Source organism: Pteronotus mesoamericanus, unplaced genomic scaffold, assembly GCF_021234165.1.
Source record: "Pteronotus mesoamericanus isolate MK-2021 breed Mesoamerican mustached bat unplaced genomic scaffold, CSHL_Meso_final contig_74, whole genome shotgun sequence".
Lineage (NCBI taxonomy): Eukaryota > Metazoa > Chordata > Mammalia > Chiroptera > Mormoopidae > Pteronotus > Pteronotus mesoamericanus.
The window spans coordinates 36,509,662-36,534,199 of NW_026555247.1; the positions used below are offsets into that span (position 1 = coordinate 36,509,662).

At 47.4% G+C, this 24,538-nt stretch overlaps 1 protein-coding gene across 2 annotated transcripts in view; it reads right to left on the reverse strand.

The window, feature by feature from the left end:
• Nucleotides 1-24,538, reverse strand: part of KDSR (3-ketodihydrosphingosine reductase) — a 35,445-nt gene that overhangs the window by 5,764 nt on the left and 5,143 nt on the right. Inside the window, exons 2-9 of one of the 2 annotated variants that reach the window (XM_054583768.1) lie at nt 24,427-24,516; nt 22,403-22,459; nt 19,472-19,537; nt 19,184-19,279; nt 12,956-13,147; nt 6,369-6,452; nt 3,343-3,426; nt 651-752 (exon numbers count right to left, since the gene is read on the reverse strand). In XM_054583768.1, coding sequence (XP_054439743.1) covers nt 651-752; nt 3,343-3,426; nt 6,369-6,452; nt 12,956-13,147; nt 19,184-19,279; nt 19,472-19,537; nt 22,403-22,459; nt 24,427-24,516 — 771 coding nt within the window. The remainder of the gene's footprint in view (nt 1-650; nt 753-3,342; nt 3,427-6,368; nt 6,453-12,955; nt 13,148-19,183; nt 19,280-19,471; nt 19,538-22,402; nt 22,460-24,426; nt 24,517-24,538) is intronic. The other variant, XM_054583769.1, reaches the window with a different exon arrangement.

A 24,538-nucleotide genomic window follows, 5' to 3' on the forward strand; every position in this document is an offset into this window, starting at 1 on the left:
ACCCTGCACCATCGTGGCTCTGTCTCTCCGGAGCCGGCCTCCAGTGTAACTGGAGACCCTGGAGGTCGGCCTCTCCCCCCAGACCGTGCACCTCTGGAGTTCACCCCCCCATCCTCCAGAAGCAAACACAGCCCCCAGCTCACCAAGGAGCAGTTAACCGTTTATGTCCCGGGTGAACTACTGTGTCCGTTAGGGCGGGGGTTGTGTTGAACCTGTACCTCCCTAAGCTTAGTTACCTATGGCCTGACTCACCTAGGAAAGGAGCTCTAGTCTAACATCCCAGGATGCTCAGGCAAGGCCACCCTAAACTACTCTAGACAGAGGAGAGTTCCATGTTCCCAATACTTGCGATCAGACGAGAGCCCAGGCTGACTCCCCAGCAGCAGAGACAGCGCCGCGCCTCTGATTCTGCCGTGCCCAGCAAGGGAGCCTTCTGCCCAGGCCAAGTCACCCAAGGGAAATCTTTAACCTGCTCCTCAGTGACTTATCCCTGGGAGAGGCAGGGAGAAAGTTGCTGCTTGAATAAAAATTTTTCACATGCTCAGATCATGCTGCTAAATCTCCTTTTATTTAGCCTTTTCCCACTGAGGTTTAATGAGAGGTGCTGTCTGTCGTCTGTCCATTTGCCTGTTGGCCCCGGCACCGCTTACCTGCTGGAGCCCTTCAGTAATGGAAGTGACAGGAGCCATCCCGCAGGTGAGGGACGAGAGCATGTACCCGTCCGAGCCAATGGAGCTGTTAAAATTCCCTTGCTGAAGGAAGGGAGAGAAAAGAAAGAAGCAACAGTAGTTACACAGCAAGGAATCAACTCAACGTGTCAGGAAGAGAGAAGCATTTCCATTTACCCTATGCGGCAGGAGAGGCTAACAAAGGACCTGTCGCAGCTCAGAAACGCACGGGGCCTTGGCCCAGGGACTGATACATGGGAGGTCCTCAAGACGTGGGTCAGTCGGGGACCCTGGGTGTTCCCAAGGACAAAAAGGTTGTCATCATAATACAAACGCATTCATGGAGTTTTTCACCGAGTGACATCTGCAAAATGCTCATTGGCACAGATCACAGCAGTGACACCTCTCCACTGCCACACACACCAGCTGTGATAAATACACAAACAGAAATTCTGAAAAAAACTCGTAAAATTTTAAAATGCCGGTTTTGCTTTAAAATGCCCTTGATAAGGCAGTAAAATGAACTGTTGAGTTAAATCTCAACCCTTGAGGACATGTCTTCTTGATATTAAGTAAGCACCCTTCTTCCTATGGCTTAGGTCATGAAACTTGCTTTTTTTTTTTTCATGGAAACTTGCTACTTTGTTCATGGAATACCATTTTTATATGCAAGAACCACCAACAGACAACCTATGGTTACTCACGCTTGGTATTTGGAAGGTTGTTTCTGGAAAATTAAGGAAATGGCCTGTCATGTCAAGAAAAATTGGCAGTTTTTATGGTCAGTGTTCAAATAAATAAAATCTGAGCTTTCCATGAGACTGTCAGCTCCCCTTTTATAAGATCAGCCGCGACATTAATAAATGTGATTTTTTGGATAACGTGGCGAACCCATATTTTCCGAATGACTAATGCACGCCATTACAAAATCATGAATGGGTCCAAAACATTCAAAGTGCAAAGACCAATGGATTTTCATGAAACAGAGAACAAAAAGTTCATTAACAGTTTCCAATTCCACACGGCAACTAACCTTTAAGAAACTACTCTTCATCCAGCGTGGGTTTCAAACCATAAAAGCATGTCCGTAATGATCTGAAAAGCCTCTAAAATACCCCTCCCTCTTCTAACTACATGTCTGTGTAAGGCCAGGTTTTCTTTGTATCCTTCATTCAAAACCACATATGATAACACACTGAATATGTTCTCAGAAGCGGCTCGGAGAACCCAGCTGCCTTCCAGGAACACACACAGCGAGGAGACCACTGCTGCGTAAAGCAAAGCCTTTGGTCCACCAAAGGTTTGTTTTGAGAAATAATTACGGTTGTAAAAATGTTACATTAAAATGTAACGGGTTTGTTACTGTTAGTTTAAATGGGTCAATAAATATTTTAAAAATTATACAGTTTCCACCTGCAATGTGGCAACTATAACCGAAGTAAGCAAAAGTTCTCTGGGGTTGTCACCCATTCCAAGTGTCAAGTGGCCAAGAGGTGAAGGCTGATCGCCGCTAGACTAAATGAATCCTGCTGAAATACAAAGGGCTGTTTCAGATCATTAAAAACACCAAGTATTTGCTTTGTCTTGAGATAAGCAAGAAACACAAAGTCCACCCCATCCATGGGCCGTCTTTCCATGCCTTCGAACACAGCAGGGCAAAGTCCTTCCAACGTCTGCATGTGCTTTCATAAAGCTCGAGATTTCTTGTCTTCGGCTCAGGTCAGCCTCAGACACAGCCTCCCGACGCGTCTCATTCTAGGGGCCCTCCAATTTCCCCAGTTCAATGTGGGCCTCAGGCTTACAGACACGCCCATTGTTGGCTATTTTTCTGAGTGTGGGTTAACAGGAATGTTCCAAAAGCCTCTGACACGTGTGCTGTGCTACAAAACAGCACGTGGTTTCTGAAGATAACGTGTTTGATTCCAAATAAACTCAGTAGCCCAGAAGCACATTCTGTGGGTTGACGGAGGGGGGCGGTGGCGGGGCGAAGGCGGTGGCCCAATGGGCTGGCTGCACTTTCTTATTTGTGAACATTTGAGAAAATGATTCTGGGAAGCAGGGAGGTGAAGGAAAAACCCACAAGTCTGGCAAGGCACCTAAAATAATCTAACACTGAAACTACTGTGGGAAGAAGGAAGGAGACAGCATGCCACATACAGTGCACGGAACATACCATTGACACATCACAGATAAGCCCCCCCCCTTTTTTTTTAAAGAACCAACATTCCCAGACACCAACAATGATTAATCTGTTCCTCAGGTTAAGATATAATACAGGGTCTGGCAGAAATAAGGCCTGCGTGAGTGTGATTGGTAGGGTGATACTATGGGTATAATAATCTATAGTTTTAATTCGAACATTTCATCTAAAATGTCATACGGTGTGTTTGAGTGTGATATTGTTATGTTACAGAACTACATGCTTCTGATTTTGTAATAAAAAAGGGGTGCTATTTGTACTGGACCCTGTCTAATTTGCTTCCAGAAGCCTGCTAATTAACATGGAATAGGTAATCTTTCTCAGAGAAGAAGAGCAGAGTCCCCTACTAGATACGATGAATCTGACTGACCAAAAATGTACAATAATTTATGTTTTGAATTAGGTCTGGGGACTAATAGCTTTTCAGACATATAGAACTACAGCTATTAATAAAGAAAACCAGGAGTGACTTACTATGGCATCTTTGACGATCTGTTTGGCCACTTGCTCTGGTGTGCAAATAGACGTGGTCTCTGAAATAAGGCGGGTTTCCAAAGGCTAAAGTGGAAAATGGACATAACACCATTAAATTGAAAACATCAATAATTCTCAGAGCCCCCCTCCCCCTCCGGTTTATAGGTAAGTTCAGTTTTCTACCTTTGAGTAGGTTCCTATTTTTGGAATTACGGCCACCTGGATTCTAAATCTGTTCCGACCCGGTCACAATTCAGCCCAGAACCTGAACCCAGGCAGAGAGGCCCTGGCCACTCTCTGTAGGACGGAGGTCTCGGCCCCAGTGAGGACCACCAAAGCTTGAATGAGAACACACGACTGGCACGAGACCAGAAACCTCCCCACTTGACCCCTCGCCACTGGCCAGGCGCCTGACCGACGAGGCTGACACCCGGCCTGGGCCGGGCGTCCTGAGCACGTCTGCTCTGACCGCCTGCATCTCCGTTGTCACTCTCCCCCGAGGCCAGCCAAGGACTGGCACCTGGACAGAGCGGAGGGACGGCCACAACCGCAGCTGTTTCTTAAAGGACCTGCAGGGGAGACGATGAGGTCTGGGAGATGAAGTATTAAGGGGTCGGTCCCTCTCATGGCTGCGTGCTTGTTACTGGGTCGGCGCATCAGAACCCCAACTCTGAGCCTTTCGCTAAAGGTCTGTCTCCACTGCCACAGAGGCCAGAAAGCCTTCTGTGAATTCTTAACCAGCAGTAATTTCCTGTCTTTGAACATTTCTGCATGAATGTATATTAGAGCTACTTGTGTATTTACAAATTACCTCCTAAGTCCTTCATGGACAGGGTCTTTCCCCGCCCCCATTTTTAAAAATCTTCTTTGTGGCGATACACATAAACACCCAAACATGCTTTATAAGGGAATTTCGGGTAGAAGTTTCAAAACTGAAGCCTTAAACTGCACAGATCTGTAAATTTTATTTACTGTGCAGGCTGAAAAGAATTAAAATTAAAACCAGAATGTATCTTCTTAAAATAGAAAAGCACAGCTCTTCATTAAAGTCCAGTATTTCTTGAGAAACCTGACTTCAGAGAAAGGCCTTTTTGAAGGTGCCACGACTCATTCTTCCAGACAGAGACGCCGGGATAACCACGCGGCCACAGCCACACTGTGTTTAAAAGCACTATGGCGCCCCCTATGGGGGCCACAGACCAGAGTAGCATTTGATTTGCCTTAAGGAGCCTGCCCAACATTTTAGCGGTGGAAAAAAATAACCCAACTTAACATCAAAATCACATCTTCACAGGGAAATCACCACCCTTTGTCAGTGTTGGCTTCAAACTAAAAGACTGCTTACCAAATGCTGCAAATCTGCTTAGCAGATTCCCTGCTTATTCTAAGACAGACATTTGGCTTAAATTTACTTCTTTGAAATAGTAGTGATTTTAAAAGAGGCAGAGCCGAAGAGAAGTGAATAGGAAAAAAAGCTTCTAAATCATAAACATCTTTCTGCAACTCTACAGTCTGTGGAGTCTCAGCGCCCATTTGTAAGCAGCGCAGGTTCCCACTAAACATCACTACAAAAGAGGGGGAAAACAAGCAACACCAGATCAAGGTGGTACGTTCTGATGGATTCCTTTCCTCTCCACTTGATTCGTGTGCTCAGAGAGTGCCTACTGCGCCTCAAGGCACCGAACAAAATGCAAAGCCTGCCTCCAGCTCAGGACCCCCGGCAGCTGCTGCATGTCATGTCCAGGGATGACAAGCATCACAGAGGAAAAAAATAAAGGCAGGGGATGGAGGCCCCCCCAGGGAGATGCCATCAGAGCTACAGAGGGTCAGGGAAGCGACCTCTGTACAGAGATGGGAAGATCCAAGGGGGTGAGCCATTCAAACGTCCAGAGGGCCCGGCGAGAGCGCAGGTGGCAACGGGCCAGGCCAGCCCAGCCCGCGGAACCGAGCATGAGCGTGGAGGGCGCGTTGCGAGCGGGCGGGCGGGTGGCCGGTCGGGGCCCAGACACCGCGGACGTTCACACAGGCCTTTGCAGTCTACTCGGCATGGTGGTAGCCGCTACCGACAGGCACTATTTAATTTTAACTTTGAATTTGTTAAAATGAAATAAAATTAAAAATTCAATTTCTCAACCTCACACCCCACATCGCGGGAGCGCCAGACCACAATGTGACTACCATATTAGAGAGTGAAACACAGAACACTTTCACTATTCTAGAACATTTTATTGGACTGTGTTGCCCAAGAGGGGTTTGGTCTTCTGGGTGTTTTTCTTTTTTCCCTCACAGGAGGGTTTTAAACAGGGGAGTGGCAAGACCTGACTTAAGCTTTTAAAAGGCCACCAGAGACTGTAAAGAACAGACCCCAGGGCAGATGAACGGAAGCAGGCAGACCAGTTTGAAGCCAGTAAAGTAAGTTGAGGCAAAAACATCGGTGGTAGTCACCGCCTGAATGGTAGTGGCATGTGCAGTTCAAAATAAATAAATAAGCAGGTCAGGTTTGGGACATGTTCTGACAGGGGAGCCAAGACGGGGAGCAGCCGGCTTCTGGTTCATCGCCTGCTCCGTGGGGTGAGCGGTGGGTGCCAGGTAATGAGATGAAAACAACCAGGGGGCGTGAGAGAGAATCAAAAGTCCCGTTTTGTCTGAGGTGCCCGTGAGAGCTCCACAGGGAGACAATGGAACTGCAACCAGGTCTTTGAGTTCAGGGGCGAGAATATGACTTACAAAGAATATCATCTCGTTAGTTAAAAATACAGGCTGTACGCGCCATCATAAAGAAGATACCTTGTTAATTCAACAAGGCTTCAGTGACCATTAGCAAAACTCATGGCCTTTGAAAATATGGCTGCATTCTCCAAGGTGTCAAACAAATGTTCCAGAACGCTCCGAGGCCCATAGCTCGCACATAAATTGAAAGGAACTCATTGTTCTGACTGATGAAAATGCCTGCAGGCTGGAGTGTGGAAAGAGAAGCAGGGTGTCCGACGTTAAGGACTTGAGTCGGGGCACAGAGCAAAGCTTACCTTTGTCTTGTTTTCTTCTGCAAACCCAGGTGTGTCTGTGTCCGGTGGGTAGGCAACGGTGACATAGACGTTATAGGGCTTCACCTGCATGTCGGAAACAACAGCTGCACCTCAGTACACAAGACACAACTGCGCGTCCACCCCAACCAGCCTGCACGGGGTGCTGGGTACACATACGGCACCAAACGCGCCCTTGCTTGTCTCAAAGGTGGCCCCAGCGTGACAGGAGATTCTGTTAAGGGCAAAAGCACCACCCGCTGAGCCAGGGAAGGCCTCTCCCTGAAGCTCACTCAGAAATAAAGACAATAGCTCATCCTAACTTCCACTCCAGAAGACAGCTGGTCTTAGGGTATAGCCATTCACCCCTCCTGCTGCTGCCAGTGACAAAAGTGACAAATGGACAACGCTAGAAGGAGCCCCGTTGGCCTCCGCGCCCACCGCACCCTGCTTGGGCTCTGGGTTCAAGGTGACACCCCAGGTCTGCTGCTCCGCCATCAGATTGCAAACGTGTTTTCCCTCCTGCTGTTTCTGAAACTCTTGTTACGCTGATTTCATCTACAAAATATGTTGAGATCACTTAGACCCTTCCCCCGTGTCCTGCATGTCACACCCAGCCCTGGCTACAGAACTGCGTGCACCCCGAGAAGACTGCTCCTGCAGGGGCTCCCTGGGCAGCCGGCCCTGCCCGTGAGGGGCTCGGGAGTCCCTTCGTGCTTCCCGGAACCGGACACGAGGCCTCCTCCCGCAGGCGGCGCCGCCGCGCAGGCCCAACCCAGCGCCTCCCCTGGGGACAGCCTCAGCGGGCCCCGCGGATGGTGTGGAAGAACGTCTTCTTAGACACATCCACCTCACTGCCGTGCCTCCACACTCAAACGTCCCCCTCAAACATACGCCCTCTCCAATTCCAGAAGATTCTCCTGCCGGTCAAGTGGGACACACCCTTCCCAAAGCCCTGCTTGACCCGGGTTCTTAGCGACTCTAAGGGTGATGGTTCACACCACCCAAACCAGGACTCTGGTTGACCTGGAAGTGGACAGGCAGCTGACAGGAAGCGGGTCTCCCCGGAGACTGAACAAACATGGCAGGACCACCCAGGGCAGCAGCCTCGGAGAGCCCCCAGGGTCCCTTCTCATCGCAGAGCCCTTTCCTCCCGGGGTCCCTCTGCGGGGCCCAGTTCTGCAGCCCATGGGGGGCGCTGTAAGGCCAGGAGGAACCTGCGGACAGCAGGTCCCAGGCAGCCGGTCCCGGACAGTGCGGAAGCCAAGGGGGAGCTCCTGTCGGCGGGACCCCTGGGCGCCCAGGGCTCCGTCAGCACAGACCGGGAATGCGGCTTCAGAGCCCGGCTACGCTCACAAATGGCTCTGGGTCCAGGCCGGGCGGGGAGGCTGATGAGCAAGCAAGTTCTCTTCCACTTGTTTCTGAGACAGTGACTTTAAAAACTGTTTCCCGTGGCCTTGTGCACAGACCAGAGAACTTGCATGCGGGATATAAAACTGAAAGCCACAAATGGGCAAATGGGACAAACAAAAACTCACAGACACAGACAGCAGTGTGGTGGCTACCAGAGGGAATGGGGGTGGGGGAGTAAAGGGTAAAGGGGGTCAAATATACGGTGAGGGAGCGGGTGGTACACATACAATGCAAGATGCAGCTGATGAGCCACAGAACTGTACACTTGAAAACTATATAATTTTATTAATCAGTGTCACTTCAATAAATTTAATTAAGGAAAGCCAGTGAGTGGTCAGCAGACCCTACAAGGCCTGATGCTGACCTCTCAGACACAGTCATGTCTATGCTGCCCAACAGTAAGGATCGTGGCACATAAGCCAACAGAAGACAGCATTTCAAAGCAGAGTTTCTCAAGTTTCTCAAACTCAAGGTTTTGGCTGAGTTTCCAAATAATTAAAACAGCATTTCAGAGCAGCTCTCTCCTAGCCTGGGCACGGACAGAGACCCGGCCAATCCCTTCTCGGGTGCGGTACCCTGTCTATAATCAGGAAGCCAAATGACTCTCTCAGCCTCTGGCTGGATACCTCCCAGCGGCTAGCAAGCCAACCAGTTTATTTATTCATCCAGCAAATACCGAATTACTACTCTGTGGCGGTATTGTTCTAAGAATAAAGCATACGGATGTGACCAAAACTGACAGAATCCTTGCTCTCACGGAGCTTACGGTCTCCTGAAATTCTTGGTCAGATAATGTGCTAAAATCCAAATACATTAAACTATATCTATACTTTCCTTTAATCGACTAATCCCACAGCCCCTGCAGAGAAGAAAATGAGGTTCGTTTCGCCTCACTTGTTCTTGCCAAGACAATGCGGGCTCCAGAAAGCGTCACTTCTCTTCCTCAGAATTTATAAGCCAGAACTTGACCAGCTGACTCCCTGCCCCCCGAGCCACTGTCGGCCTCTCTTCATCCCCACCCTCCCCTCTGCCCGCCTCCCGTCCTATGTATCATCTTTCCCCTGCTGCCTGGGCTCGGTCTCAGCAGAAAGACAATCACCTACTCAAGAACTGATTTAGTGTCAGGATAACCCCATCCAAGGTGTGTTATTCCTGATTCCATCCCGACAAACACAGGGTGTCAGGGGAGAAGATGAGAGGAGCTGACATGCAGCACGGACCTCCAGGTCAAGAGGGATGAGGTGGAGTCAGTGGGTGCGAGCAGGATCCAGACAAGATTTTCTTTTACTTGGTCTCGGCTTTCCCCAAAAGCCAACAATTAAAATCTTTAACTGATGTATTTGTACCTAAAAGACTGACTTTTGAAAAGACAAACAAATGCAACAAGGCATTCTTTCCAAATTAGTAATACATTTCTAGGGTCTGGCTTTAGTTTTGGGGCAAGGGGTGGGGTGGACAGGACTTAAGAGTTAAACCAAAAAGGATTATCAAAAGGAGTTAGCATTTGAACAATTCTACAAGGTCTGTTTCATTCATTGAAAACATGCCCTAGCAGGAAATCAAGACAGATCAACTTAAGAAGCAGAATCAAAAGAAAAGAGTCTCACAAATAATGGGAAGACAAAGAAATATGCCCCACTCGAAGGGAAAGGAGGAATCCTCAAGAAGAGAAGTAAATGAAATAGAGGCAAGTAAACTATCAGAGACTGAGTTCCAAACAACGGTTCTAAAGAAGCTCAATGAGCTCAGAGAGAATTACCAAAAACTACAGGGAAACTACGAGGAACTTACTGCAAACTACATCAGCATGAAAAAGGACATAGAAAATAACAATAAGAGACAAGAGGAAATGAAGAATACAATTTCTGAATTGAAGAACACAGTAGAAGGGGTCAAAAGCAGGCTAGATGAAGCTAAGGACCGAATCAGCGAGCTGGAGGATGAGGTAGAAAAAAACTCCCAGAAAGAGCCAGAAAATGAAAAAAGACTCAAAAAGAATGAAGAGGCATTTAGGGAAATGCAGGACAACCTGAAACATAATAATATCCATATAATAGGGATACCAGAAGGAGAAGAGGAGGAACAAGGGGTAGTGAACCTGTTTGAAAAAGTAATGCTAGAAAACTTCCCTAATTGGATGAGAGAAAAAGTCACACAAGTCCAGGAAGCACAGAGGGTCCCATTCGAGAGGACCCCAATGAGACCCACTCCAAGGTACATCATCATTAAAATGGCAAATATCAAAGACAAACAGAGAATCCTAAAAGCAAGCAAGGGAGAAACAGGTAGTAACATGTAAGGGAGCCCCAATACGGCTAGCTGCTGACTTCTCAACAGAAACACTGCAAGCCAGAAGGGAGTGGCAAGAAATATTCCAAGTCATGAAAAGCAAAGGCCTGCAACCAAGACTGCTCTACCCAGTAAGGCTCTCAATTAAAATGGAAGGTGAAGTAAGGAGTTTCCCAGACAAAAGAAGGCTAAAAGACTACACCTCCACCAAACCAACACTGCAAAATATGCTAAAGGGACTGCTTTAAGATGAAGAAAAAGTTTCTATGAATACCAAGTTCCTCTCAGAGTTGCCAATACTTGATATTACCAATATTTTAAATACTCATTAATCTGATTGTAACAATGACATTTTAATTCTCCCTTTACTATTTGTTGAAACTAAACCTGTTTTGGTATATTTCTTGCCTATGTCTATTATTTTTTAAAAAAAAAAAAGGCTTTAAATGACACACACACACACACAAAAAGGAAGAAAACATGCCCTAGCTCGTGTGGCTCCATGGACTGAGCGCTGGCCTGCAAACCAAAGGGTTGCTGGTTCGATTCCCCAGCAGGGCACATGCCTGGGTTGTGGGTGAGGTCCCCAGTAGGGGGCATGCAAGATGCAACCACACATTGATGTTTCTCTTTCTCTTTCTCTTTCCCTTCCCCTCTCTAAAAATAAATAAATAAATAAATACAATCTTTAAAAACAAAAAAACACTACCATCTTGGCCAAAGAGACTCAATTATCCAGGTTTCAAAAGCACAACACCAGAAGTCTGTAAGGAAATGTCTGTTTTGATGCACGTTCTACTATGAACAAACTAGATTTGGATTATTGAATTTATTTCCTCCCAAAACTATTCTTCACTGTACAGGTTTACTTTATTTTATTTTTTGTTTACACGAGGACATTCTGAAGAGAGTCCAAATACAGAGAGAAGTCAAGGAGACTGGCAGGTCCGGGCCAGCAACCTGCAGCATGTGACTCACACTTGTCACAAAGAGGCTGTGGGGACTCTGCAATGGCCACTGATGTTCTTTTCCCTCTTTTTCACTAACATCTCCATTCTACCTGAGGTGGAACCAGGCCGCCTGTATTATGCTTTGCCCTACATTACTGAATCCTGATCAGGCGGCTCTGCAAAACAAGACGTAAGGACACACAGCCCTAATGAGCACACTTGTCATTTCCAAACACCGCTTCCCCCTACTAAGTTTCTCAGACCGAAGTCAAGGGTGGAGGCAACCAGCCAGATGAGTGAGGCGACTCTGACCTGAATTGCAGACAGTTTTTTTTGCTGGAGGAGAGGAGCAAACATCAAGCCCAAAGATCAGGCCTTTGGTAACTATTTCGGTCACAAAGCTACCACACGGCTTTCAGCTCCCCCATGAACTTCTTGAAAACTCTCAGCTTTCTGATCTGAAAGGTGGCATAACATCCTCTGCCTCAAGTATTTCACAAAACTGTTATAAAAATAAAATGGTTCTTCACAAAGAGACTTTTCAACGTAAAAATTGCCACAGGAATCCAGCACTCTTGTTTGAAATGTCACAGTTGTATGTGTCCGGCTGGCTAATCATATTATCATGACTTATTACTGATGAAAGCATTCAGCAAGTAGATGGACATGAAATTTGGGGCTGGTTCCTTTGAAAAGAATGGCACGGTCTATCAGCCCCTTGGTGGCACCTCAGGACGTGTCACTGACCAGCCAGCTCGCCCACGGCAGTGCTCATCCCGGATCCAAGCAGGGTGGCTCTGTGTCACATGCCACTGAGGGCTCCTCTAGGGATTTTCTAAATCAGGGGTGAGCAAGCTATGGTCTGTGGGCCACACCAGGCCCTTCACCTGTTTTTTTAATCAATAAAGTGTTATTGGCAGCCAGCCATACCCATTCATTTACGTGTCACACACGGCTGCTTTCCTGCATCACAGGAGGCTTGAGTAGTCAGGACAGACACCACTCAGCCCTCAAAAGCTTAAAATATAACTCTCTGGACCATGGCAGAAAAACATTTTCCCACCGCTGATCTCAGTCATGAAATGGGATTCTCCAGTCACACGGCTACCCTGAGAGAGTTGGCCACCATGGATTCGCTCCTGGGTCTTTACCGTCACAGCGCGGTGTTATACTTCTGCATACATTGCAATCGCCTTGCCTTTTTCAGTTAGTTCGTGACTTTGGACAGGCAAGTGGGGCGGCCTCTGAGCCTTCCCCTGTGACACTAACGCGGAAGCCTACTCCACACAGCCTGCGGCCAAGGCTGTCACGTTGCGACACTTACCTCTGATACCAATCCCAACCTCACCCTCTTCCCCAAAAGGTTCTATTAACTGTGAAAATAAAAAGCAGCCCCACTTATTAATGCTTCTTTAAGAAATTAAATATATGTAGGAGGAGAATCAAATGATTTAGTCCAACCCTCTCATTTTACAGATAAGGCAACTGAGACCAAGTTAAATGATTTGTCTAAAAGTTGCCAGCCAGGCAGCTTCCACTCTCCCATCAAACACACGCTCATTGTATTAATGAGTCATAAGGACAGATCTTTTTGTTAAAGAAACAACTCTAGAGAATAAAATATCTGGTCAACCCTATTACACATACACAGTATTAGACCAATGATGTAATTAAGATATTAGTAATACTTTGTGTATTCAATTAAGCAAGCAAAAACCTCGCAACCATTTTACTTGTCACAACTACAATCAATTTTACGCAATAAAAAATATTAACATTTTAATCACAAGATTCAGGCGCTGAGCCAATGCCCTTTCACTGAGGTCAAGTCTACGAATCTGTAATGCAACAGAACAACATGTGTAAAGAAGCGACAGACTAAAGGGGACCCTTTGCTGAGCTGACAGGAAGAAATATAAAACCAAACACAGCGCTTACCTCCATCTGCAGCGCTTCCGCTAACCCCCTGATGGCAAACTTGGACGGAGAGTAGGCCGTGAAACCGTAGAGTCCCACCTGGCCTGCCTGGGAGGACAAGAAGACGATCCTGCCCACCTGGCGCTCCTTCATGGTGGTGATGACAGCTCGGCTGGGGTACACGCTGCCCAGGTAGTTAACGCTCATGAGTTTCTGCAGGAAGCAAAGAGGTTGTGGGGAATGAGGAAGGTCAAAGCCACGAGGCTGCATGCACTCCCAGGCATGCCGTCTGCTCTCCAGATGGGAGCCTGGTGGATTCGATGAATGAATGAAGGAAGGAAGGAAGGAAGGAAGGAAGGAAGGAAGGAAGGAAGGAACAAACGAACAAACGAGAAAATGACCCTGACACTGAGCCATGATGCTCAGGATCTGTTATTTGAAGTCTGTTTCTATCTGGTCTTGGGTTCTCCTGATGATCACAGTTATGTCTTTGCTGAAACTGGGTCAAAACTAGTTTTCTCTTAGCAGGTAATACTTTTGGAAAGGCCGTTTTAGGAATGAGCTTCCAAATCGGACCAGCCCTTTCATTCTAATCTAAGAAAGACCCCAGAGAGACGAGGACGGTGGCTGACAGCCTGGGCTGTGGTTTGAAGCCTCAGCTCTACCGTTTACTACCTACCTGGTGACAGACAAGAAAGTCCCATGCAGCTGAAACAGGGTTCTAATAATGCTGTCATCTCACAGGGCTACCGCAAGGACTAAGAGGGAACCCAGGCTGGGCGCTAGCGCAGGTCCTGACCCAATGTAAGTACTCGGTAAATGTTGGCGCTTACATTGCGATGGGGAAGACCTTCCATAAGTACCAACAGTACACTTTCCCCTCCTCCTGGGAACTCTTCAATACCTCACATTTGAATTTGAAAATCGAAGACTACTTGCATCAAGATGTTTTTATGTTACAAGTCTCGTAAAAATACTAGATCGGTCATCATGTAAAACCAAATACTTCACTGGAGGAACTTTCAAGCAATCATGAAATGTTAATCCAATAGAATGTTAGATGACTTTTAGAAATAAAGGCCAGAAACATCAGGAGGGGAGGGCATGGGGCTGAATGGCAAGAGTATCAACTAAAAGCCTGTTTAAAAAAAGTCAGACAAGAACATTCTCAATTATAATCCGAGATTTCAATATGCCCTTTTCAATAACTGATAGAACAAGTAGACACAAAATCAGCAAAGATACAGAAGACTAGGACAATGTTACTAAGTGTACCTTTCAAGTATGGCTATAGGATACACTATATTCTGGCTGTAAGATGAGTCTCAATAAATGTGAAAAGATTCAAGTAATACAAAGTATGTTCATTGACATCAATGGAATTCAATTGGAAATCAGTAAGAGAAAGATTTCTGAAAAACACTTAAATATTTGGAAACTAAGTAACACACTTCTAAATAACCTGAGGGGCCAAGCAATGGAATGGCAAGGGAAACTGAATGAAAGTAAAAACACTTCCTGCAGCAAAAGCCACACTGAAATATCTGTATTAAAAAGGTAAAAGGCCTCAAATCAACGATTTCCGCTTCCTCCTAAAGAAACTATAAAAAGAAGAGCAAATTTAAACAAAGGCAACAGAAAAAAGGAGATGATAAAAATAAAAGAAGGGCCCTGGCTGATGTGGCTCAGTGGACTGAGTGCCAGCCTGTGAATCAAAGGGTCGCCAGTTCAATTCCCAGTCAGGGCACATGCCTGGGTTGCAGGCCAGATCCCCAGTTGGGGGCAAGCGAGAGGCAACCACACGTTGATGTTTCTCTCTCTCTCTTTCTCCCTCCCTTCCCCTCTCTAAAAATAAATAAATAAATAAAAATCTTAAAAATATATATATGTATATTGCATTTTTAAAAAATAATAGAGGGGATAAATGAGAAAGGAAACAGAAAACCAATGAAAAAAAAACATAAAGCCAAAAGCTGGTTACTGAGAAAAATCAATAAAATTGATAAACGTCTAGTCATCCTGGCCGGGAAAGAGAGAGGACACAAATGATCAATCTCTAGAATGGAAGAGGTGACACTACAAACTCCATGGAAATGAAAAGGGCAACAATGGAATATGGTGAATAACACTGTGCCAATAAATTCAATGACTTAGATAAAACAGACCAATTTCCTGAAAGGTACAGCTACCAAAAGTTGCTCAGAAAGAACAGACATATGTAGCCATCTACTTATTAAAGAAAGGGAATTAAAATCATAAACCTTCCCACAAAGAATTCTACCAAACATTTAAGAAAGAACAGTACCAATTCTATACAAACCCTTCCAGAAAATTGGAGAGAATACTCCCCTATTCATCCCATAGAGCCAGCATTACTTATTCCAAAACCAGAAAATAACATTATGAGAAAGGAAGATATCCCTCAAGAACATAGAAATAAGCATAACCAAGTGGGATTTATGCCAAGAATGCAAGGTTGGTTTAACTGCATAGATTAATGTCATTCACCACATGAACAAACTAAAAAAGGAAGAACTCTGGTTGCCCACATGGATGCAGAAAAAGCATTTGACAAAATTCAACATCCATTCCTTATTAAGAAAAAAAAAAAACTCTGAGCAAACAGAAATAGAAGGGAATTTCTTCAGCTTGAAAAAAGGCATCTATCAAAACCACAAAAACAAAACTATAGCTAACAGCCTACTTAAATGGTCAAGACTGAATGTTTTCTCCCTAAGATCAGGGACAAGACAGTAATGCCTGTTCTCAACACTGCAGCCCAAAACTGTGCTGGAAGTTTCAGCAGAGCAACAAGGGAGTCCGGAGGACAGGGTCACCAGCAAAGCTATTGCAGGTAACGTGGTCTTTAACGTAGAAGGTCTAGGTCATGTCCACGGGTTAGAAGGCAATATTGTTAGGACATCAATCCTCCCTAAATGGATCCATAGAGTCAATGCAATCCCAATAAAAAATGTAAATTAGCTCAACACTCACAGGTTGAGAAAACAAGGCACAGCTCCAAGAAACCACAAAGAAAGGCATCAAAAAGGAAAATGAAGAGAAGGAAGTGAGAGGGAGTTCCTCAAGTTCACCTCCAGTTTTGTGATTCATGGGAAGGCCTCGTGGGACTCTGCACAGTGTTGTGCTCATGACTAAGGTTTATTACAGTGAACAGACACAAAGCAAAGTCAGCAAGGGCCAAAGGCACCCAGGGCAGAGTCCAGTGACACCTGGCACTGGCTTCCAGGAGTCGGCTGCCTGCGGACTCGCACGGGGCAGGCGTACTTCCCCTGCACCCCCACCCCCACCCTGCCCGCACTGTGCAGGAAAGACACGGGCAAGGTATGGCGCCTAGGCAGCTCACGTGCGTGTGAACTTCAGTAACATGGAAACTGAGAACCAGAAGCCAAACAAAAGTAACTGAGACAGAATTTATAATTGCATAGTAATTACATAAAAATGAACTCTTAGCTTCTGAAGATGCAGCAACGTGGTAGTGTGTGTTCTAACAGGGCTCCCTGAAGACCCCTGGACTTGGCTAGAACAAAGCAAGTGACTGAGCCCCAGAGGGAAGAGGGGCCTTGGAAGGGGCCGGTCCCCTGCGGCCTCCATGGGGGTAGCCAGGGGAGGAGGGACCGAGAGGGCCTCCTGGGGTCAGGCCCTGCCGCTGGAATAGAGGCCTCAGGTTTGGTCAAAACTCCTTTTCAGGTGAGTTCTCCCTGCGGGCAGGATTTCTTCCACACCCCCATCAGCCGGCTGAGCCCCTGCGCTGACCTGCCCCCGACTCCTGCCACCCACCCCCTGTGATTGCCCAACACGCTGCCCCCGCCCACTTCCCAACATCACATTTCATCCCTCAGTAACCCCAGGAGCTCCTAAAAGCCTCCCTGCCTCAGCGGGGGAGCCTTTGCGAACTGAGATGGAGATCACGCCATGCCCAGCCTGGCTTAAGCCTCTTCAGAGGTTTTAGACTAAACTCCATCCTGCTGAGGGTGGCCTTCAAGGCCCTCGCAGACCAGGCCACACTCCGCCACCCCCGGGGATGCCGCAGCCACAGGCCTGCTCCCGGCTCCCGGGGTGTGCGGAGCTCCTCCCACCTGCAGCCAGGGCAGCTGCAGGCTCTTCTGCAGGAGGCCTCTTCCCTGGCCCCGCACCGCGGGGTCTCCTTCCACACCACCTGACCGAGCCCCTGGCCCCTTTGCCTTTCGTCACTGCACGTACCCCGGCCTGAAATTACACTGCTGTCTGCTTGCTCCTAGGCGGTCTGTCCGCCTCACAGGGGTCAAGACTTGACTCTTGCTTACCACCCCTCCCCACCCGGCCCAGAACAGTACTGAATGCAGAAGAGGCTTTCTCAAGTGTCTCCGGGTTGAGTGGTTACGAGGGGAAGGACATTAATATTTCCTAATCAAGTATTACGGGCCGGGGGTCACGCACCCGTTACTCAGCCCTCACAGCTCTGAGGGCTGGCCGTCCGGGGCAGAGATGGGAGCTGGGGCCGGAGGGGAAAGGGTGACCTGCCCACGATCACAGGGCTAGCAAACGGTCGGATGAGAAACCATGAGGCCTGGGATCTCAAACGGGTTTAGCCTGATGCCAAAGTCCACCCCTTCTCTGCTGTGTCTGGTGGGAACAGGGAGCAGCAAAGAGTCCAGCGGGGGCTGCGAGGCGGTGCTGGCGTGTGGACAAGAAGTCGGTGGTGATTGGTTTGTTTTTTTAAAACGAGAGAGAGGGAGAGGAGACTGGTGAGGAGAAGAGGGGAAGAAGGGAGGGAGGGAGGGAAGGAGGGAGGGGAAAGGAAACAGTATGAACAGGAGATTGAAGGTTGAGAGCACTGCAAGTTTTTTTTTGAAAAGATTAGAATTGTGCATTTTTTAACATTTTACAAGCTTCACATTCTCATGATTTTCCTTCTCCCTTTGCCTCACCTGCTTCACACCGTCTCCTTGTCACTGACGCCACACACAGGCATTCCCCGGGGGCTGTGCACTTCGTTTCTGCTGTTCTTGCTCCCCGCGACAAACTCCACAACACACGCCTTCACTCAGGGACGTCCCTACATCTGCCCTGACGCCCTGTCCCCTGGTGGCCGCCCTGCCACCCCAGGTCCTAGCTTTAGGAGCGCGCGTTTGTTTGTTACAACCCTGCCACCAAGTACCCCGCAGTCCTCCGCCCCCGCGCGCAGTCAGGGGCGGTCTGCTGGCTGTCCCTCGTGCCAGCTCTCTCCGGCGCGCGTGCTCTCTCTCTCTCACCCCCCCAACCCCCCACTCCTCTCATGCTGGCCCCCTCTGAGGGCCCTCCCGCATCCTCTCACGCTGAGGTCACTACCACAGCCATCTCCCCCCATCGATTCTTTACACAGCCATTGACATACTCTTCAAAATTCCCCTTCGATCGCTCACAGAGAGAGGCAGACTGGCCCCCTATCTCTGTCCCTAGTTGATAAGGAGCCCTGAGACTCTTGAGCCCCAGGTGGGGCGCACCCTGCTCATCTGGCGCCCCGACGTTCCCGACTCGGCAGTCAACCAGAGCTCAGGGCGCGTTCCCCCCGCCCGACGGGAGCCAGGCGTCCGAACCTCCGCCGCGCGGGCTCCAAAGTGGACGGTGCAGGTCTGCTTTGCAGACCAGCGCGGCCAAGCCCCACACACTGATGGAGGCTCGGGAGAACACTGAGAAAAAGAGGGCTCATGCAATGTCAGCTATAAAAAGTGTCTTGCACTTTAAAGATGTCCGATCTGATGTCCATTCTAAAGCATGAGCGGGAACAAATGACTAAGAGAGGTTCCATGGCACACCTGTTTGAAAATAGAACCATAAATATCTTGCGTTGTCTTATTGTTCTGATGTCAGAGCTCTTACAGAGGCTGCTCCTCAACTTCCTGGTTTTTCCATGTTAAGAATACTGACACTTGACATCAGGTAGGCAGCATCTCTCGGCTTATAAAGCTCTCTCTTAAATCTCTTACTGTCTCAGGGATTCATCACGGTCACCTGTGTCAGACTGAAGGGTCCAATCCCCTTGTACTTCCCAGGGAAACCCAGCGGAGAGACCTGTGTGGACCCTTAAGGCTGGACCGCACGGCAGCGGGACCAAAAGCTGGTGCAGCGCGGCCTTCCTCTGGTCTTCTGAAGCTTCTGCGCAATCCGAACCCATTTCACGTATTTCGTCTCTCAAGCCTTTACCCAAGGCCGGGTTCTACTTGGAGGGTATGGGCTACCCCCGGGGGCAAAAACCAAATTTTCACTTACTTCAAAAGTCCTAACTTCAAGATCTTCAAACTTTCCTGAAAGGGACATCCCGGCACAGTTCACAAGCATGTCCACCGGGCCCAGCTTCTCCTGTGCCTGGAAAAGTCGACCAGGGCAGACATGAGGGGAGGGAGAGAAGGACCACTTAGCAGCGAGTCGGTGCCAATACATAAAACCCGTAAAACTATTAAACCTATCAGGATGATTTGCCAATTTCAAACCACAGAGCAAAACGCCAAGAACCAAATAAAAGGCCATGAATTCATTCCAATTTGCCCAACCTCTTACTTGTTTTATGACATTTTCTACTTGGCTATAGTCTTGGGATACGTCAACTGATATACAAAGCACCACCTGTTAGGAAGAGAAAATGATGATCAAACTTATGCAGGTATGCGAAACTACTTTTTAAAGCCGTTTTGTTGTTTTCTTTTTTTAATCAGGGACAATTTTTTTCCAAAAGGTAAGGGGTCCAATTTTGGATATACCCATCACATTGTTTGAAATCTGTTGACAAGGCAATTAGCAGACTCTAATTTTCTCGGCAGTTTTCGTAGAAAACTATTTTGAGCAAGCTCCAAAGAAATGTTGGTCAAAGGGAGGGCACAGACTTTCAGGTAGAAGATGGGTACGTTCTGGGGCAGCATGAAGGCGGTCATTATGAATGCTGACCTGCTGTGTACCTGGAATCTGCGAAGAGAGCAGACCTTAACTGTTCGCACAACACTCACACACAAAATAGCTACATGAAGCGATGGTGTGTTAACAGACTTCACTGCGATAATCATTTTACAATGTAAATGTGTCTTAAGTCATCATGTTGTACACTTTATGCATATGTGTGTGTCTATATATATGTATATATATAGAGAGAGAATTTGTCAATTATACCTCGATAAGGCTGGAAATTAAAAAAAAAGTAAAAATGCTCCTCTAGAAATGCCACTAATCTAAGTGACAGAGGGCAGGCTGATGACGGCGGGTGGCTGGGAGGGGAGGCAGGAGTGGCCTGCGGGGCCGAGGGCCAACCCCGGGGGGCGCTGGAAGCGCTCTGTGCCTGGATTTCGGTGGTGGTTTCACATGTGTACACATCTTTAAGTGGGTGTGGTTCACTGCACACAAAGTCTACCTCGAGTTGTTATTAAAAGAATATAAATTACATAAAGAATGTATAAATTGGACATAAATTATATATCTCAGGTTGTTAATATCTTAGGTTGTGAAAAGAATAACAAAAAAGGGAGTAGGAACCATAGCATTAATTTTTAAACATGCTTTTTTATCCAGCATTGGATCATTTTCTATAAATAAAAGCTATACCACGGACAAGTGAAATTTAAAAAAAAAAAAAGCGTTCACACATTACCAGGACAACAGTGCCCCCAGGGCCCTGCTTATGTTAGGTGGTGCGACAAGGCTTTTGGGGGCCCTGCAGGAGGCCAAGCTCCCCCTGGCACTCCCAGCCCCGATATCTTCCCCTCCCTCAAGAACTGTGCACGCACCCTAAGCCGCCTGAGAGGTGAAGAGGGCACGGGAGTCACAATCCAGTCCAGAGCAGAGGGACGGTCCCGGGGGGCAGGCAAGGCTGGAGCATTCAGGCCCCATGGTTTGAGATGGTATTTCCTTCTCTTTCAGAAGGTACAAGAATGTGGGGGAAAATGGGGAGGTGTGCTGAGCTGGCAGCTCTCCTGCATTTGTGTGCTTCAGGGAAGGGAGCACAGGCAGAGACCACGGTACTTGGGGAAAACTTGCAGGTGCACACAAGGACATGGAGGTGGGGACTTCTACCTGCAGCAAAGAATGCAATGGCACAAAAACAAAAATGCCAAATGCCCAGCAACAAGGGGCTGATGACATACGCTCTGGGGTACCCAGTACTAAGCCACAGGAAAATAAAAAGGTGAGGCAGATTAATTTCTATTGATGTGAGAAATCTCTAATATGCTCTGGTGGGAAAAGGAGACAATGAAAAAACTGCAATGAGATATTATTTACAACCCATCAAAAAGGGAAACATTAGAAAGCCAGACAATACCAAGCGTTGGCGAGGGCGTGGGGCTGTGGAAACCAGCAACCACACTGGTGGGGGTGGTGCCACTTTGCTGAGGTTGAAGACAGGCATTTGCTCAGTCCAACAATCCCATTTCCAGGTATAATTCTTGCCCATGTGCCCAGAGAGCCAAACTTCGGTAATAACAAGAAAGGAAGCTAACAAGGAAACTGGAAACAATCTACCTAGACACCAACAGTAGAACTGATGAACAAAAGGTGGTCTATACATACGAGAGGATACTATGTAGCAGGAAAAAGAGTGAGCTTTATGCAACACAGAGGAATTTTTAAAACAGTATCGGGTGGAGAAATTAGGTTGCAAGAGATTCAAAGAATGATGTCATACAAATCTACAGAGAAAGAAAGGAGACGGGATCGCCTAGGGCTGGGACGGGCTGGGAGGAATGGGGAGTGACTATCCACGGGCATGGACTTTCTTTATGGGATGATGAAAACATTGTTAAGTTGACTCTGGGATGATTGTGCAACTCTGTAGATACACTATAAACCACCGAACAGTACACCTTAAATCAGCACATGGTGTGCTAGGTGAAGAACATGTTGATAAAGCTGTCAAAAAAAAATGCCACTCAGTTCAAAAAGCAGCACACTATTAAAGGTCAAATACTTATGGTCAAATTATAGAGAAAAGCAAAATGAGGATCAACACAAAAATCAGGCTGGGGGGGCCCCCCGAGGAATGGCACACAGGGTAAGCTGCCGTGGGCTCTCAGAGTGGCTTCCGGGCCCTGGTGGATCCCATGTCTAAGCTGGGTGACGAATGTATGCGTATTAATTTGTTATTATGTTTTATACTAATACATATATATAAAACATTGTATCTATCAAACAATTCCATAACCCAGAAGCATTTTAAATGCCCCTTTTTCCTTCAGTGTTGCTATAAAGTTGATTTAAATAAATAATTGAAATAAAATCATTTTCTAATAAGGCATTTTGTTATCTGATCATCTGTGTGTGTTAGAGTCTATGTTTTTTGTCATAATCTGAAGTTCTAGACAATCCAAACTATTTCACCTTTTCAAACACAGCCTAATATGTATTTTATAATTAGGAAAATCTTATATCTTTCAATAAACCCTTTTTTTCCTTAACACAACTGCGCTGATTCGTACAGAAAAGGCATCAGGTGGACGGTGATTTTACCTGTTTATCATTAATAGAGTACTTTTCAATTTCTTTCTTTGCCTGCAGCAGCCTGTCCTGAAAGCAAAAGAAAACAATTAGTTCTGGCGACTGTCTATGATCCACTTGTTTGTTTGAAAAGGAGAGAAAAGATCATTATTCATGTCTGTGTTAAAGTCTAGGAAACACATAAGGCAGCACCTATGTTGCAGAGCAATGGGCCAGCCTCCAAAAGAAAGAAGGACAGCATATGCTAAGTTCGGGCTTAGTGGTACCAAGGTTTTAAAATCACTGCATAGGAGGAGAACAGAAAAATAAATGAACTTCAAAATCCCAATTAACAGCATTAATTGCTGAGGGTCACCCTATCAGTTGCAGTCAGCGCTTTGATCTGACACTTTTTAGTTGATATAAAACAAGAACAACCATATGGAGATATAATTAAGAGTACGTGATTCCGTGTCAAGAGATCACCCAATTATCTTCCTCCTCTGCTCCAAAAGCAGATCACTTTTTAGATGTATCGGGTAAATCTGTTCCTGGCTATTCTCAGAGATACTCTTCAGACAGGCAAAGCTATCCAGGTTAACAGTCACTCTTCCAAGGCCTCAACTTTGCTTGTTTCACTCATTTTCAAGGAGACACGTATCGATCTACAGTGTCTTAGTGTGCTCTATAAAAGATGTGATTTAAACCCATCATGACGGCAGAAAAGCACAGGAAGAAGGCAACCCTTCAGAAAGTCACATGGGCTTTCTAAACATGGATGCGTCTATAGTAAAAACAACATTGTTCTATTAATAGAGAGAGACACGACTTGGCTTGACCAAAATCAGAATTTAAAAACCACCTGAGAAAGTAAAGGATGTCCCGAGGCCAGAAGGCATGGGGCCATTCGCCTCCAGCCATGCCAGGGACCACACAACGGGCTTCTGAGCACCCAAAACACGGGCCTCCCCACCCCCATTTCCATCTGCCTCGCGTCAAATATGGGCATTGTTCAGATTCACAAAATGCCCCCCTATTAGAGTGGTGTTTCCATTCCCGCAAGGTGGTGTCAGCACAAAGCACATTCACTGTGAGAGAAGTCAGCATATAAATAAAAGGTAGCTACTTCTGCCTTTCTTGATTAAAAAAAAAAAAAAGAATGGATGCCCACACTTAATTCAACAGCCTCCTTTGAATGTTTCGCCCAGGGCCCCCCACGGCCAGCCACTGTCGTGGCGCCTTGCTTGCCTGGAACGCCCCTACCTGGGCAGTCACTGCACCCCTGCCCTCCTTCTGCGTGGGGGACACCCGAGTCCCCAGCATGGAGGCCACACTGCCGTTCCCATTCCCTCCATCACCCCTCATTCAACAGAGAGGTCTGAGCGCCCGCTGCGAGCCAGCTCCGCCAGGCTCAGAGCAATGGCAGGGGACAGTAGCACCCCGGCCACTGCCCCTGTCCCATGGAGCAAGAGGGCTCCGCCGGAATCCCCACAACTGTGAACACAGGGCCATGGAAGCAACTTTGGGAAGGACAGCAGACCAAGATCACAAAGAATAACAGACCCCGAGTAAACTAAGCACAGAAAAGCCCGCGTTCTGCCGCACCGCTGGGAGGGGCGAGACTGCTCTGCGGCTGTGTTTCACCAGAGACCATCAAGTTCCAGGCAAAGGAGAAACGTCTCCCCGGCCGTCAGGACTCAGCATGAGCTTCACCACGGCCTCCAGCCTCCACTGGCGCCTCTGGTGGGCGGAGGGCCCTCCAGAGCCTCCTACCTCCAGCCAGGTGGGCCGCCTGCCCAGCTTCCTCTTGGCCTCTCCCATTTCAAGGTCAGCAGCATCTACGGTGCTCCCTAACAGCTGCTGGCTCTAGATAAATATTCGTGGAGCTGGTCTGCCTTTGGCCCAGGAATTGTCCTAAACCACAGAAATAACCAGTGGTTCGGAGTGGCACCTCGACCCAGAGATTTCCAGCGTGAGTGTCACACCGGGCCCTCTGCGCAGCCTCTCGGACCAGCGGCAGCTGAGCAAGCCAGGACTGCCGCACCTGGAGGACTCACCTCATTCCGTGCAACCAGAGTTATGAATGCTCCCTGTTTGTAGCACTCGATAGCAATGCACTTTCCAATGCCGCTGGAGCCGCCCGTGACCTAGAAGCAAAAAGACAAAAAG